Source organism: Mytilus edulis, chromosome 4 (genome assembly GCF_963676685.1).
Source record: "Mytilus edulis chromosome 4, xbMytEdul2.2, whole genome shotgun sequence".
Classification (NCBI taxonomy): domain Eukaryota; kingdom Metazoa; phylum Mollusca; class Bivalvia; order Mytilida; family Mytilidae; genus Mytilus; species Mytilus edulis.
This window is the reverse complement of record NC_092347.1, coordinates 28,459,848-28,476,237: the sequence shown is the minus strand read 5'-3', so window position 1 is coordinate 28,476,237 and position 16,390 is coordinate 28,459,848. Positions and strand designations below refer to the sequence as shown.

The following is a 16,390-nucleotide window of genomic DNA, read 5'->3' as shown; positions in this document are numbered from 1 at the left end:
TTTACCTGAACTTATGGATAAGTGATCAAGTTTTCATGGTAGACTGTATCTTAGATACTACAAGCAGTAGGTCACTCAACTATATCTGGTGAATGGATGATTAATTGTAAGGTGTTAAAGTCTGTCAGGCAAGGTTCATTTGACCTTGACATGAACTTATGGATAAGTGATCAAGTTTTCATGGTAGTCTGTATTCTACAAGCAGTAGGTCAACTTTATCTGGTGAATGGAATGATTATTATGTGTAAAAGTCTGTTTGGCAACTTGAACTCATTTTCATGGTTTATGGGTTAATATGTTTTCATCGACAAGTGAATTTCTCAGATACTAGAAGCAATAGTTTATTTTAGGTATAATTTATTTTTCAAATGTAAAAAATTAACTGAGACTGAAGACAGACCAAAAGTGATAGTAATAGCACATCTGGCATATACTCGGGTAAGCTAAAGCCTCCTGTTCTGAGCAGACAAAAAAAAACACCAACTTTTATCTTTTATACATATATTAATAATAGTATTTACAAATTATATGAGCTAAAGTTTTAAGGCTTTCAAAATTTGCTTTCAAGGAAATCCACCCATTCTTGTAATGTCTGTTTATCTGATTGTGGCTGAAAAGAAAAGATATATTTGTTGATATACATGTATTAATTTAGGCAAGTGTCAGTAAATATCATAACTTATTATTGACAGTATCCTTATTTCCAATTTTGTTTTTATATTTCTACCTTACAAAGTACATTTTTCCCAAAGTATTGATACAATAAGTAACAGTAGCAGTTTCTTCATCTAAAAACCTGTGAAAGTAAACCTATTTTTTTTTACCTTTCAGCAAGGTTTTCAACATTCCTGCTGAACTTTCGATAATCATGCACATTAGCATATGAAAGACAAGATGACTACGATTTCCTACTGGTCTGACTAATTAGAATATTGAGAGGTGTCACACTACCCAAATATATATTATGGACTCTGAATTAAAAACTGGTGAAAGCTATTATTGAATTAAATATGTTTTTTTTTAAATCTTCTGACGTTCTGTTTAAGGTAGATAGGGTGTCTTCCTCCATCTTGGATTTGAAAATACCAGAAAACAAGGTCTAAATCTTTAATAGAATGTGCAAATTTTTAGAGTAGTAGGTAATTCATGTGTAAGAACTTCCACTTTGATATAGAAAATGACATGTTTTATCATATTTATGGTTGTATTTTACAAAAAAAAAAAAAAAATTGTTTAATCAATTTTTTTTCAACTTTGCAACATAAGGGGAGGCAACTCAAATGCAAGGGCAGATAATTCAGATTAAAGTACTTTTACTATAGAATGTGTTAGGAATTTACCTATTTTATAATGTAGCAAGAAAACGGGTCCGGTGACCCCATTGTTTCTTTTTCTTAACTGAAAGCATACTATTAAAGCCATCTTCTCATGTGTCATCTCAAAATTCTATGGTGTAGATTACGCTTTATTGGAGAAAATTGGGTTTTCCATGCATAATCTATACAAAATTTGTCAATTTTGAACACCGTGTAGCGTGAAAATAAGCCCGGTGACCCATTCTTTTTGTTATTTTTTTCAAAAAAGCATGATATAAACTACATTTTGGCAAATTATTAAAAAAATTCTATGGATTATAATTTAGACACCCCATCTACCTTAAGCATGATGTAAATTAAACCCTTGTCCTTATGTGACAAGATGAGCATACCACCATGAAACCACCAAGGGTTAATAACAATGTTTTATTTACTGACTGTTTGATTCAAGTTAAAAGATAACATACCTTGCAATCTTCTACATATACATTAGCTGGTAATCCACTGGTATTGGTTATAGTTATCTCCCCTTTAAATGGGTAACCAGAGGGCATCTTCAATGTAAACATTATAGTGCCACCTTTACCAACTAACACTCTCACTAGGCCTTCATCTTGTATCCAATCAACAGCATGACTACAATAAAACTTTTAACATCAATAATACAATAGAAACATGACAAAGATAATTTCAAATAGACATGAATGTAAAGAATTTCAAAAGTTTGATAAAACAAGTACCAAGCGTGAAACTGACCTTTCTGAGACTTGATCAATTTCTGTCATGATAGGATAGTACATGTTCCATCTTTCTCTGAGCTGTGAGATGAGTGATCTGACATCATTTGTCCTTACTGCTTCCTCTATCAGGTCAGAACAATGTAAGGTTTCTATATTTACCTGTAACATATATAAAGAGTTATACCTCACACCTGTACAATGTAATATATTCACCTGTAACATATATTTAGAATTGTACCCAACACCTTTTTAAATAAAAGAACAAGAGTTACAATGTCCCCCGCTTTGTAATTATTTCATATTTTCAAAGGACATAACTCATTTAATAAGAGTTCAATTGTCCACCATTATATAACTCGTCCTAGATATTACTGATAGTAACTTATTATAAGTTTTATAAAAATCTGGAAAGAATTGTACCTGTGAGAGCGCTAATGAGGCCATTTTTCATAAATTAGATATTTCAAAGGGACATAACTCCTTTTTATAAAAGTCAATCGTTCTGTTTTATGTGGTTAATGTTGTGAAGTCTTTATTTTTTAAATAGTGATTTGGACAGAATTGCTGACCCTTCCAGAGCATCTGAGATCACCCTGTTTTATATGGTTAATTTTGCTCAGTCTATATTTTTCTGTATAGTGTTTAGTGAACATGCTTCTTTCTTTTTGCCAAGGAACTCAGTCTGTCAGTTTCTCTTTGACTTATGAGTTTCCCCCTGGTATCTTCAGTCATTTTTTAACCGGATTTTTGTGACAAAAATGTCGGTTATTGAATTGGGGATGTACGGCAGGTGGGCGGCAATCAAATGTTGTCCGTGCATTAACTCATGAACCGTTCAACCAAAGCTTTTAAAATTTTAATATATTGTTACTGACAACTAAATGAAGGTCAAGTTCAATAATGGCGATTTTGACTTTTACCGTTCAGGAGTTATGGTTCTTGAAAGATTGAAAAATGGAGTTTCCAGTCGTGTCCGTGCATTTACGCATGAAAGTTCTACCAAAGCTTCCCAAATTTTAATATGTTGTTACTGATGACAAAATGGAGATCAAGTTCAATAATGACGATTTTGACTTTTACCGTTCAGGAGTTATGGTTCTTGAAAGATTGAAAAATGGAGTTTCCAGTCGTGTCCGTGCATTTACGCATGAACTGTTCTACCAAAGCTTCCCTAATTTTAATATGTTGTTACTGATGACAACATAGAGGTCAAGTTCAATAATGACGATTTTGACTTTTACCGTTCAGGAGTTATGGTTCTTGAAAGATTGAAAAAATGGTGTTTCCAGTCGTGTCCGTGCATTTTCTCATGAACTATTCAACCAAAGCTTTTAAAATTTTTACATGTTGTTACTGATGACAAAATAGAGGTCAAGTTCAATAATGACCATTTTGACTTTTACCGTTCAGGAGTTATGGTTCTTGAAAGATTGTAAAATGGCGTTTCCATTCACGTTGTTGGATTTACTCATGAACCATTCAATCTAAGCTTTTCAAATTTTAATATGTTGATACTGATGACAAAATGGAGGTCAAATTTGATATTGACGATTTTCACTTTCACCATTCATCAGTAATGGTTCTTGTGATATTGCCAGGACACAAATAAATGTTAATAAATCCGGTTTGCTGTCGTTGTGACAGCCTCTTGTTTATCGTTGAGATAAAAACACTATAGAAATGGTACAGGTCATCTAAAGGCTACTTACATCAGCATAACTAATTTTAACATGGCCATACTCGTCCTGTCTCAGTGTCATTGTAAGGTATAGTGTAGCTTCTGTCTGGGACGTGTTTACAAATTTTATTTTGATTTGATTATTATCTGCAGGACACTCTTCAAGTCCTCCAAATCTTTGCATTTCTTGTAGCAGTTTTCTGAAACTGAAATCACAGGTATGGATAATAAAATCAACCGATCTATATGGTATAATGTATGATCTGACTGAGATAAAAAATTCGATAACTATCTTTTAAATTCGTGTGAAACCAGCCATGTCATGATCATTAGAAAGAGAATGCTCTAGTAAAAATAAAAAATATTTTATTTTTTTTAGCAATTTCAGAATATCAGACTACCTTTTTCCGATATGTAACAATAAATCAATTCATGAATTCCAATCTTTTATAATCCAGTTATAATATATATGTATAAATATATTAAATTAAATTTATTCATACTTTGCTAACTCCTCTTTTGCAAGGAAATTCTTGACTTGATGTTCCTTCTGCATTTTAAGCTTTCCTTCTTTTTCATTCTTCATTCTCCTTGACACTGTTTGTACTAAATCTCTATAATTCTGTATCTGTTTTATCATAGCCTCCTGAGTTTTTCTTCCATTTTGAATTTCCTTATCTAATTTATCTATTTGCTCTCTCTGGGAAAAAATATTAATTAAGAGTTTTGTCAGTAGTGAATAACACACAAATCTTCTAGCCTACTAATTCTTAAGTGGAATTATTAAGATATCAAAAGTTCTAAAACTATTGAACTATAAATTGTAAATCATAAGAGAGCTTGTTCTAATGAAACACTATAAACATTTTTTCTTATTCCCTCAAAGGCAAGCTTGATTAAAGCAGCTACTATAGAAAAATATCTTGAAAATTTGAAAACCTTTAAAATCAATTCACAGTTTAATGCATCTCTTCATCAAATGAACCACAGGGTAAACATTCCAAAAGATATTAGAAAACATACAATACTTAGAATTGTTGAAGTTTAAATAATTTTTATGGAAATCAAATTGTAAAAAAAATCAAAATCAAAAACTGACATGTCTTTATGGAAAGAAAACTTGCCAAGACTACATTTTTTATTATCAGAATCCAAATTTTCCTGAAAAATATGCAACATGTCATTGGTCTATGAAATGTAGGTTAAAGAAAGACACTTGATAAGAAACACTCAAATCTTGCATTGTTAATAAACGTGAGGCAGAGTTATCTTCCATTGCTTGAAGGCTACAAGCTAGCTTTTAAAGAAGTAGACCTAGGTTAAGGGAGATAACTCTTAAAATCTTCAGTACATTTGTGTCAACCATTTTCATGAATATATTCCAAGCTTCTAGGTTACATAGATTATGTCCAATCTGTTACAGGTAAATGCTTAAAATACATTGATCATTACAATCGCATTGCTGATTTAAAAAGTTATCTTCTTTAACCAAGGACTACCCCTTAAAAAACTCCCCTAGATGTATGACCGGATCACCTGAGTGAAGATTCATATTTTGAAAAACTAAACTGAGACATAAAACTTAACCAAAGTCAATAAATAATACCAGATAATAAAATCATGGCTAGAGCTTTTGCTAGGAAGCTGAGTCTCTAGTAGACGCATCCTTACCAACGGGGCTGCAGAACTATATTCAAAATTCGGATAAAACTTTGACCAAAGTCTATTGAAGACAAATTAAGGTCAGTATGATCCAATTCTATTGGATGCTGACAGATTTCCTTTTCTAAATGTCTCTTCATGCAAAAAAAAGTTTAACTATGACCTTATTATACCCCTGCTAAATACAAAATGTATATGATAAATAGCATCACATGGTATATATATATATAGTATGCTCATATGAAGCTTGATACCCGAAAATTTTATGGAAGGAAACACTGACAAATGTAAACCAGTATACCCCTCTAAATACACTTTTAAAATAGTAAACTTGATAATTGTATAGTGGGCTAGAGACCTTTTCTATAAAATAGTCTGAATTTTATTTGTAACACACCTTATTAATTTTGACTTCTTCTATAGTGCCATCTACAGAACAAGTTCCACCAAAGGCTTTCATTCTGTCCTCATACTGTTTTTTTATTTGTTCTGCCTGTGTAAGCTAAAAGTAAATAATCCAAACATTACTATATACTAAATACAGTTTCACAATAAACATACTAACTACTAAGATCTTACTAATTTTTGAAAAAGTGATATAGATTTAAGAACTTGTAGATGTATCATGGCAAAGTTGCTCACTTCCCAATATACTCTGGTTGAAGAATTGAACAAAATTAGTAATACTATGATGGCATGATGATTAGTCTATATTTCTGAAGCTAATGGACACTGAAATATTAAAGCCATTTGTTGATGATTATTTAATATCTTGATATATTCCCCTTACTATCTTACTATGATATCATTATTGATACTTTACTTTTCTATAATTATAGCATATGACAAGCGTACTTATATACTTTGTATTCATTATTCAATATTGTTGAACTATGAAAATATGCGATTAAGGAAAAAAAAAAATTCTCTTGTCTTTAAAGTGAAATTGTAAAAATATGAAGTCAAGTATTCTAGAAATAACAATTTTTTTCAGAATCCAAAAACAAAGAATGATATCCAATCATAATCAGTTTTATTCCCAAACTCCATAGGATATTATAAAGTTAAAGAAAGGAATTTGTTTTTGTTTGTATGCACAACTAAGATTAAATTAGTTTTACCATGACTTTGGATTTACAGATTTCTTCTGCATACATGATATTCTATTTAAGGTGCATAAGGAAGCCAAGTTTCATCCCAGAACTCCAAGGGATTTTACAGAGGGCAGAAACTATTTTTCCTAATTAAAGATTGTTGCCAAAATTTTGTGAAATAACCGATCAGAATAGTATTATACACTATTTTTATCATAAATACCTTTTTTTCAACTTCCGATATTTTATTCTCAAGATCTTCAATGTTCTTCAGTAAAAGGTTGTGACCTAAATATACAGTTACATTAAAATCACTACAAGCTCATCAGCTCTCTATTTAGCTTTTCTTCCATTGTGTAACAGAAATTAGATGGATCAGGACCACTAAAATTCCCCCATTTGTTGTCAAATTCAGAGGACCATAATTCTGTGCAAACCTAGTTATTTGATTGGTTGATCATTGGTGTACAATGCCAATTTTAGCACTACATCATACCTGTATAAGCTTTTATATCATGCAAGATAAATTTTATTGGTAGAGGAAGCCTGTTTGCAAGGAGAGAACCACAGACCTAAGTCACCTTTGGTTTAAAAACTGAAAGTCTGAGTTATTTGAAACAAAACATGCACTCATTTGCAAGGATCCGGAAACAGTCATATATGCCAGACATGACCGATTCTGAAATCCATATGTCCTAAACGACAGATTGGGATTTAAGTCAAATTTTATATTTTTGCAGAAATAATTTCGGTCTTTTCGTTGAGATTGGTTTTCTCATACCATTTTGAACTTGTTTTTTGTTTTGTTATCCTTTTCCTGTAATAAAGCTGCCACTCCAGAATAGTGTTATAATCATGAGCCATCATGAGGGCCCTCCTAATAACTTTTGTAATGCTTCAGAGGAATATTGGCTAATGATCGATAATCTCTTTACCTGGCTGTGTTTTTAATTCACACCTGACTATTGATAACAAGCTCAGAACTAAATTGTAAATAAATTAGAATTCCATAACTGTCTTCATTATTTTGAACTAAGACAATGTCAATTCTGATTTAAAATTAAGTTAAAACTTTGATTCAATTTACGTAGAAAAAAGTGTTTTTTCACTTCTATTAACACACACGCTTTGTTTACTATGTCATACGCATGCGTGCAATTTTCATCCACAGATTTGACACGAAATTGTAAATTCCAAAAGATTTCATGCTGAATAAAACAAGTGCAACTATTATCATTAATATTCAAACACAATCAAAGGTAAAAGTTTAAAAAGCCGATGATTTCCTGTCAATTTGATAAACAAACTAATCCCGGAAATGAGTCCGGAATTACTCTTTTTAGTAGTGTTTCAAAACATCTGGTTATTAGTTTGTCTTCCAAATCGAAAGAAACGTCTGACAAATTGATCATTTTTAGTCATTAAAATCATTTCATTTTCATACTGTTGCCTTCCCTTAACTGCTCTTGAACGATTTTAGGAAAAATGGTAAGAAAATTCGCGAAGTTAATGCGATTCAACAGTCATAACAAGTATGTTGATGCTATGAGTATAAACAATAATCAGCTGGTAATGTGATTTTATAATCGTTATTGGAAAAAGGACACTAACTTTAAAGTTATCACAAAATGACCGAAATTAGGTGAAAAAATTTATGGATCCTTGCTCATTTGTATTATAAATGTTAACTGACAATTAAATACCATGACTTGTAAATTAGAAAACTTGCATGTCAGCATGAGCCTTCTTGCACATTTTTGTGTGCAGTACAGAAAAAAAAATGTAGAATCTGTTCTACTTAGATACTATGATTTATTTTTGGTTTTCAACATGGTCATCTGTTTAAAAAAAACTTTTTTTGAAAGGTATTATTTTTGAATAGCATATTGATACACCTATATTTATCAAAATGCTTCTACCCAATACATAAACAATTAAAGAACCTTAGTGAACGGGCTCAAATACCGCACGTCCCCACATTGTCACTGGAGAAATAAAATAACTGTAAGAAAAGAAAATTATATAAGAAAAAAAATTGAATCATAATTTCCTGTCGATATGCATATCTACATAGTTATTATAGTATGTTCTTATTATCTACAAAGTTTCCTGAAATTCTGTTGTGTGGTTCCAGAGCAGTTGCGATGACAAACTGTTGCAGCGGTATATTGAAACAAATAAGTTCAAATGGGTGTAACTCCTAGAAAAAAAAAATTGAATCGTAATTTCCTGTCGATAGACACATCTACATACATGTAGTATGTCCTTATTATCTACAAAGTTTCATGAAATTCTGTTGTGTGGTTAGAGAGAAGTTGCGATGGCAAGAAACAGGACTGACGAACTGACAGGTCAAAAACATTATACCCTCCACAATTTCGTTGCGTGGGGTATAAATATAATTTATTTTCTTTAGGGTGCAATAGTGACTGACATTTAGTTTAATACAATAGTGTCCCTACAGTATCTTTCACCTCTCTTTTACCTGTAAATGACCTGTAAACTAAAACAAGGTTGCCCATGAGTGAAATGTCATTTTCTTCTGGAAAAACATTAAAAAACAAGAATGTGTCCATAGTACACAGATGCCCCACTCGCACTATAATTTTCTGTGTTGAGTGGACCGTGAAATAGTGGGTAAAAATTCTAATTTGGCATTTAAATTAGAAAGATCATATCACAGGGAACATGTATACTAAGTTTTTAAGTTGATTTGACTTCAACTTCATCAAAACTACCTTGACCAAAAACTTTAACCTGAAATTTGCACTATCATTTTATATGTTCAGTGAACTGTGAAATTGGGGTCAGAACACTAATTTTGGCATTAAAATTAGAAAGATCATATCATAGGGCACATGTGTACTGAGTTTCAAGTTGATTAGACTTCAACTTCATCAAAAACTACCTTGACCAAAAACTTTAACCTGAAGCAGGACAAACGGAGTGAAGGACAGACGGACGGAAGAACGAACGCACAGACCAGAAAACATAATGCCCCTCTACTATCGTAGGTGTGGCATAAAAATCAGCTACATTGTATTTACAGAAAATTTGCTCAGATGGGAGATAACTCCAATTTAAATGTAAAAATACTGAATTTGCAATACATGTACTAAAATGCTTTACCTCCTTCTACAACCTCTAACAATTCATCAATCTGTAATCTTTCTTCCATAATTTTCTCTTTTATTTCACTACATTTCTTTGCTGTTTCTTTATACTGTTTAACTAATAAAATTAGAGTATATACAGTTATAACATGTGAAATACTAATACAATGAAAGTAATAGGATAATCATATTGTACAATGTTATCTGAAGGTCTACATGGAAACTAGCATAATAGTGGTGAAAGTTAAGTCTTGTATTATAAATCATTGTACATTAACTTTACCTTCATAATATATGTATAGAAATCATGCTATTGACACAGAATTTACTTTCATTTCAGAAAGCTATTATAATATGATGGCCAGATGTGTAGAAAATACTAAACCCCTAACGGGAAGGATTGTGCCTGATGTTCATATGATGAAATCATAATCTTTTAGTCAGTTTAATTGAAGTCTGGAGCTGGCATGTCAGTTAACTGCTAGTAGTCTGTTGTTATTTATGTATTATTGTCATTTTGTTTATTTTCTTTGGTTACATCTTCTGACATCAGACTCGGACTTCTCTTGAACTGAATTTTAATGTGCGTATTGTTATGCGTTTACTTTTCTACATTGGTTAGAGGTATAGGGGGAGGGTTGAGATCTCACAAACATGTTTAACCCCGCCGCATTTTTGCGCCTGTCCCAAGTCAGGAGCCTCTGGCCTTTGTTAGTCTTGTATTATTTTAATTTTAGTTTCTTGTGTACAATTTGGAAATTAGTATTGCGTTCATTATCACTGGACTAGTATATATTTGTTTAGGGGCCAGCTGAAGGACGCCTCCGGGTGCGGGAATTTCTCGCTACATTGAAGACCTGTTGGTGACCCTCTGCTGTTGTTTTTTTATTTGGTCGGGTTGTTGTCTCTTTGACACATTCCCCATTTCCATTCTCAATTTTATTTAATAATGAAAGATATCTATCTGTCCATACATCTGTAAAAGGTTAGTTTTTCTTACTTGATAAAAGAGCGAGTAATAAAGAGCAGACTGAAAAACAGAATTATTGTATATGGGGCATACAAAATTGTTGTTTAAGATTAATATATTCATTTTGATAATTTTGGTACAGATTAAAAGGGTAGGTAGTAATTTACATTTCAAACATTTTTGCACTATTAAATTTTCTGTAGATATTGTTGTTTACAAGATACAAATGTATTTCACAAATACCTACATTTTAGCTATTTGTCCTACATGTAATACAATGTATTAGACATGACTGCCATGGACAGGTAGTAAAAAAGAATAAAGTAAAACACTTTTGTACAATTTGATAATTAACCATACTGATATTTTGAAAAGAATCAATACAAATTTCCACATAACTATATAAATATGTATATAAACAGTATATAAATATGGATATAAATATGTATATAAATATAGATATAAATATGTATATATGTATGTAAACAGTATATAAATATGGATATAAATATGTATACCAATTTCTTGTTCTTGTTGTTCTGTTGGCCATGTGTCTTGGTCCTGTATAAAATACTTATAAAACAAAAGCTTCTTTTCTTCTGAAGTGCAGTTAATCTTTAATTCTGGCTTAATCTGAAAATGGATATCAAAATTTAGAATTCACCATGGCCACTGTCCAGCTGCTGACCATATATGAAGTAATTCTGTTCAGCAGTTTTTGAGAAAATGTTGTAATGAAAATATATGTTGGGTGGATAGTCAACAAGTTCAAGGTGTTTGTAATACAGCCCTAACTCCTAGGTATAATATTTTAAAAACACTCAGATCTACATTCATATTGGAAATGTTACAGCTTAACGAATTGACTAAGATTAACCACAAGTGCTTTTTTAACAGTACATGTACTGAGGATCATAGAATAATTTAAAGATGAAAAACTTGAGTAATTAAACTTCTACTTATTATTGCCAGAATGGTGTAAGCTGTGACATGTGTGATGTTATATAAAAAATAAGTTATTGCTCTCAGCTTGGAAAGTTAATAATATAGACGAATGAATTAAAAGAAAATGTTACTATAAAAGCTTAACCTGAATTAAAAATATAAACTCACAACTTAATGATTTTCTTCTTGATATTGTATCTTAACTCAAGCCTCAATAGAAGCAGGTAAACAAACTCTAGCAATCAGGCAATGTTATGTACATGTAGACCAATTTGTATTTATGAAGAATTAGAATTAAAGAGTAAACAGCACTTAAAAATATTTAATGAATGGCTATTATCTATTTTGAATTTATTGAACCATAAAACTAATTTTTGACTCTTCACATTGAATAATCCATTGAATAATCCGTGAAGCGGATTATGTAAAATGTGAAGAGTCAAAAATTAGTTTTATGGTTCAATAAAATCAAAATAAATTATTGCCATTCATTATAAATAAATTTCTATCAAAAATAAGGCTCAAAGAACTCTTTATATTATTTATATTAACAATAACAACGTACACACATGTTGGCGTATGAATACACAACGTCAGAGTGGGCGTGTCGCCATCAAAATTGAGAACATTGAAAATAAAACTAATAACTTAAACCAATCAGAAGACAGTAAAAACACCAAATTTATTTATTAACACATATGGAGAAAAGTACAAAATGTAAGTAAACCAAAAACCTCAAGAAATCTACATGTACCAGAACATGTTTTATGTCTGGTTAACTTGTAGACAACTCCTGCTTGTTCCAGCACACTAACTTTACAGTGGTGGTTACTGGTATGTTACAAAACTTTCTGTTGAAACTAAAAAAAAACCATTAAGTTTGTTGTTTGTAGCATATTTTATTGCTTATACTTATGCAAACATATTAAACCACAAGAGCCTACAACTCAAGGATTGTCTATGTAGCTGTCTGCTTTATTTAATTTTGTTTATTGTTTATAGCATAAATATGCGTTTTGCCAAACTTTAAAGACTATACAAAGACCTATATTATATATCCTGTCCTTTGGTCTCTGGTGAATAGAATGGCAAACATACTATGTTCATGTATTATCTCAACACAATTGTGTGTAAATACATGTATGAATTATCCCTATTCTTTACTTGTATTAGTGTATCTTTTGTCATGAGCTGATGTGTAATGTAAAGTAGCTATATCTTACCATCTGTAATCCCATGAGCTGTTCAGATAAACTGGACAATTTATTTTCATTTGGAGTATCCAAGACCTTTTCTGTCATGTGTTCCTCAAGAATCCTAAATAAATACAGAAAAGTATCAAATAGATATATGAAGATGTGGTATGAGTGCCAATGAGACAACTTTACATGTACATCTGAATCACAATTTTTAAAAGTTTACCATTATAGGTCAAAGTACGGTCTTCAACACAGAGCCTTGGCTAACACAAAACAGCTAGCTTGCAAGGGCCCCAAAAAATTACTAGAGTAAAACCATTCAAATGAGAATACCAACAGTTTAAGCTACATTTCTATTAAAAAAAAAAAGAATCAAAAAACACTTATGAACCAAATCAACAAACGACAACTACTGAACATCAGATTCCTGACTTAGGACAGGTGCAAACAATGTTTTAATGGTACCAAACCTTCATCCTTATCTGAAACAATAGTGTTACATCACAACATAGATAGACACACTTTTGAAAAGTTTTTTCTGGTCATGATAATGGACAAATTTAAAAGTCACATTGCTTTCATTATTGCAGAAAAATAAAAGATTGACAGAACCTATTTTCAATATTGTTGTCTTTGAAGAAGGATCAAGATTGTTGAAATGAACCATTCCATGGATATCATTTCAGTTTCCTTTGCTCACATTTATCCAAAATTCTTTTAGGTTTTTTTGTTTACTCCATATGCCATCCATCATGTCTATGTGAGGAAAAATGATTGTGTAAATAACAAATCATATATTCATTGATATTTAGAAAATTGTTTGATCAAATTAAATTTTTTGTATAGTTAGAGTTGGTCTTACTACAATTTATTAAGACAGTTTATTTATGAGGTCAATAATCATTATTTAAAAGTAAACAAAGTAACTCTTTCTTCAATTTTCAGGTTTCATTTATTTGGTACATGTATTATAGTATCATCTGATTAATGTATGAAACAATTGTTTACAGAATGTAATCATAAATGCATGGGGATTTTATTTTTTTCATGTAAATAATTTAGTTTACACCTGAGGCTGAAAAACATTGAAGATAGATATGTCAACATGTTATTTATCAGAGTTTACAAAAAGAAATGAATTATTAAAGAACCAGTCAAGTTTTTCCTAGAAACTCATTTTAGTTCATATCTAATAAATTGTATGAAGAAAAGCCTTTAATAAAAGATTAATTTCATTACATTAACAAACTGAAGAAATTCAATATTTTTAAATTTCTTCTTCTCTTATAAAGCCTTGTACAATATCATTTAAATTTGCTAAGATTAACAAGACCATAGGTTTAAAACGTGCCGAAAGGAACATTATCAATTATTTATTATTTCAAAGAGGGTCATAAAAAATGTATGTGCAAGGTCGAAGGGAAATAAAATAGAAATTTCAAGATGAAAAAAAATAGTTTAGACATTACTTTTCTACTATCTTGCATTGCCCCAAACAAAATAACGAGCCTTAAACCAATAAAAACATGTAGTACATTACATAAACAAACCCTAGGTTGGCGTAATTAACCACCACTTCAAAACCAGATTTCTAATATATATTTCAGTGTATTTCATACAAATATGATGATGTCCAAAAAAAATATCAAGAAATGCTGGTTGGGAAGTACAAATGTGGAGAACCTTGGTGTATTAACAACTTGAAACAAGATTATATAAAGAGTCCTGGACTTTCTAAATGACAAGGACTAGTGAGAACTTTGCTAAAAAAAAAACTGTATGTTTTAAAATCAACCTCATTTCATGTTTTTTTTTTGTGCCATTAAGAATGCATTGTGACGTCATAATTTTTAAATGGGTTACGTACATTAAATCTATTTTTGATGAATGTGGTCTTTTTTCATATGGAATGATCAAATAGAGAAATATTGAAATCTCTTGTCAAACAAAAACCTTGTTGATTAGTTTATACAACAATGGTTCTCTGTAATTAATGATTCTTCAAGAGGAGAATTCTATGGTCAATTCAAAAGTACCGGTATATTTGAATTAGAACCCTATCTACTTAGATTGGGAAATACTGATAGATTGTATATATATGGCTAAATTTAGATGTTCAAATCTTAAATTCCCAATTGAAATGGGAAGATGGAAAAATATTTTAAAAGAAATAGGATATGTCATCTATGTAATCATAATACTGACGACGAATATCACTATTTGTGTGTTTGTTCACATCCTAGTGTATCACTTCTTAGACAAAATCTTGTACCTAATTATTACTTACAATAACCTTCAAGACAGAAATCAATCGGTTTACTTTCATTTTGCAACATAAAGGTGTATACAATGTACGAAAGTACATGTATGTACTTCCCTTAGAAAGATAACTTATTTTTGTAGATGCAATTTTTATACATTTATATATAGATTCCTACACTGCAACAAGTGTATTACGATATTTCTCCACTCGAGACAATTAAATTTTATTATTTAAAGCGTAAGGCTTGCTGAGCTCTTTAAATAACAAAATTTAACTGTCGAGAGTGGAGAAATATCGAAATACACGAGTTATAGTTTTGGAATCTGTTTCTCTAATGATTTTTATCCTTCTTTTTCAAAGATTTTCAGAAATTTGTGTTCTCTATATGCGACGTCATCAGGCATTGCCGCCTTTTTTCATGGCGTCACAATTAGGAAAATTCAGAAGAAAACAAAACATTTAGACGTCATAATCAAATTTCGACTATAAATCATTTGCCGGGAACAGATTTTTCAGCAGTGAGGAGAAATATTTTTCTCACACCGGTCAGGAAATGTGAAAATATCACAAAAATTAGAGAAAAATATTTCTCCTCACTGCTGAAAAATCTTTATATGACGTCCAAAAACATATGATATGACCATATAGCAGTATAGCGGGCAAGTACATGTACAGTTATTGCGTCAAGTGACAGGTTTTAGTTCTCCTATCAGTCACATTTTTATTGCGTATTATATAATCATGAGCTATTTACTTTGGATCTTATATAAAAAGTTAAAAATGAAGCTTTGTTATCTTGAATTATTGAAAAATATATATGCCAAAAAAAATTATGTCCTTCGACTCGGTACTTAAATTGAAAACAATCATAATTCTTCCCCTTCTATATTTGTATTTAGAAAGTAAAATTAATGCTATACCTTTTTGCATCTTGCAAGTTTACAAAATAATCGGAAATCTCTGTTTGTTGATGTTCTTTTACTTTTGGGTCCATATCTGTGAGGGGGAAATCGTATCTGGCGCTTTCAAGGGAAGATAATAATATTGAGAATCCTTGTCTTACAGACGCTTGTCAGAAGAAATGGTCAAACTTGGTTCTAAATAAACGGCGTATATCCATTTGTCTCTAATAGCGACCCCCTCCCTTTATACTAATTTAAGAAAGGATTTGTATAGTGTCACTATAAAAATCCTTGATTTGAGTTAACACATTTAAAATCTCTGCTTTTTTTTTTCTAATATTCGGTCAAAAGTTCTTTCAAGCTTGTCTTTTATTTGTAAAATGCCAAATCAAAATATTTTTTTTTTCTAATCTTATAGTTAAATCCGACTTGACTTTATTATTACCAAAAAAATATTATCTACCAAATATTGTGCCGCTTGCTTGCTGGTATCCGAGAGCCTCCTCAT

The 16,390-nt window shown here is 30.9% G+C and overlaps 1 protein-coding gene across 1 annotated transcript; it reads right to left on the bottom strand.

The window, feature by feature from the left end:
* Positions 1-484: 484 nt before the first annotated feature.
* On the bottom strand, positions 485-16,052 carry LOC139521829 (uncharacterized protein PF3D7_1120000-like). The gene is made up of 11 exons (XM_071315474.1): positions 15,901-16,052; positions 12,742-12,835; positions 11,092-11,206; positions 9,620-9,721; positions 6,714-6,778; positions 5,794-5,898; positions 4,238-4,434; positions 3,766-3,940; positions 2,073-2,215; positions 1,784-1,952; positions 485-610 (listed from the first exon to the last, which is right to left on the bottom strand). Exons 1-11 carry the CDS (start codon positions 15,972-15,974, stop codon positions 551-553), a joined length of 1,299 nt encoding a protein of 432 aa, XP_071171575.1. The 5' UTR covers positions 15,975-16,052; the 3' UTR covers positions 485-550.
* Positions 16,053-16,390: the final 338 nt, after the last annotated feature.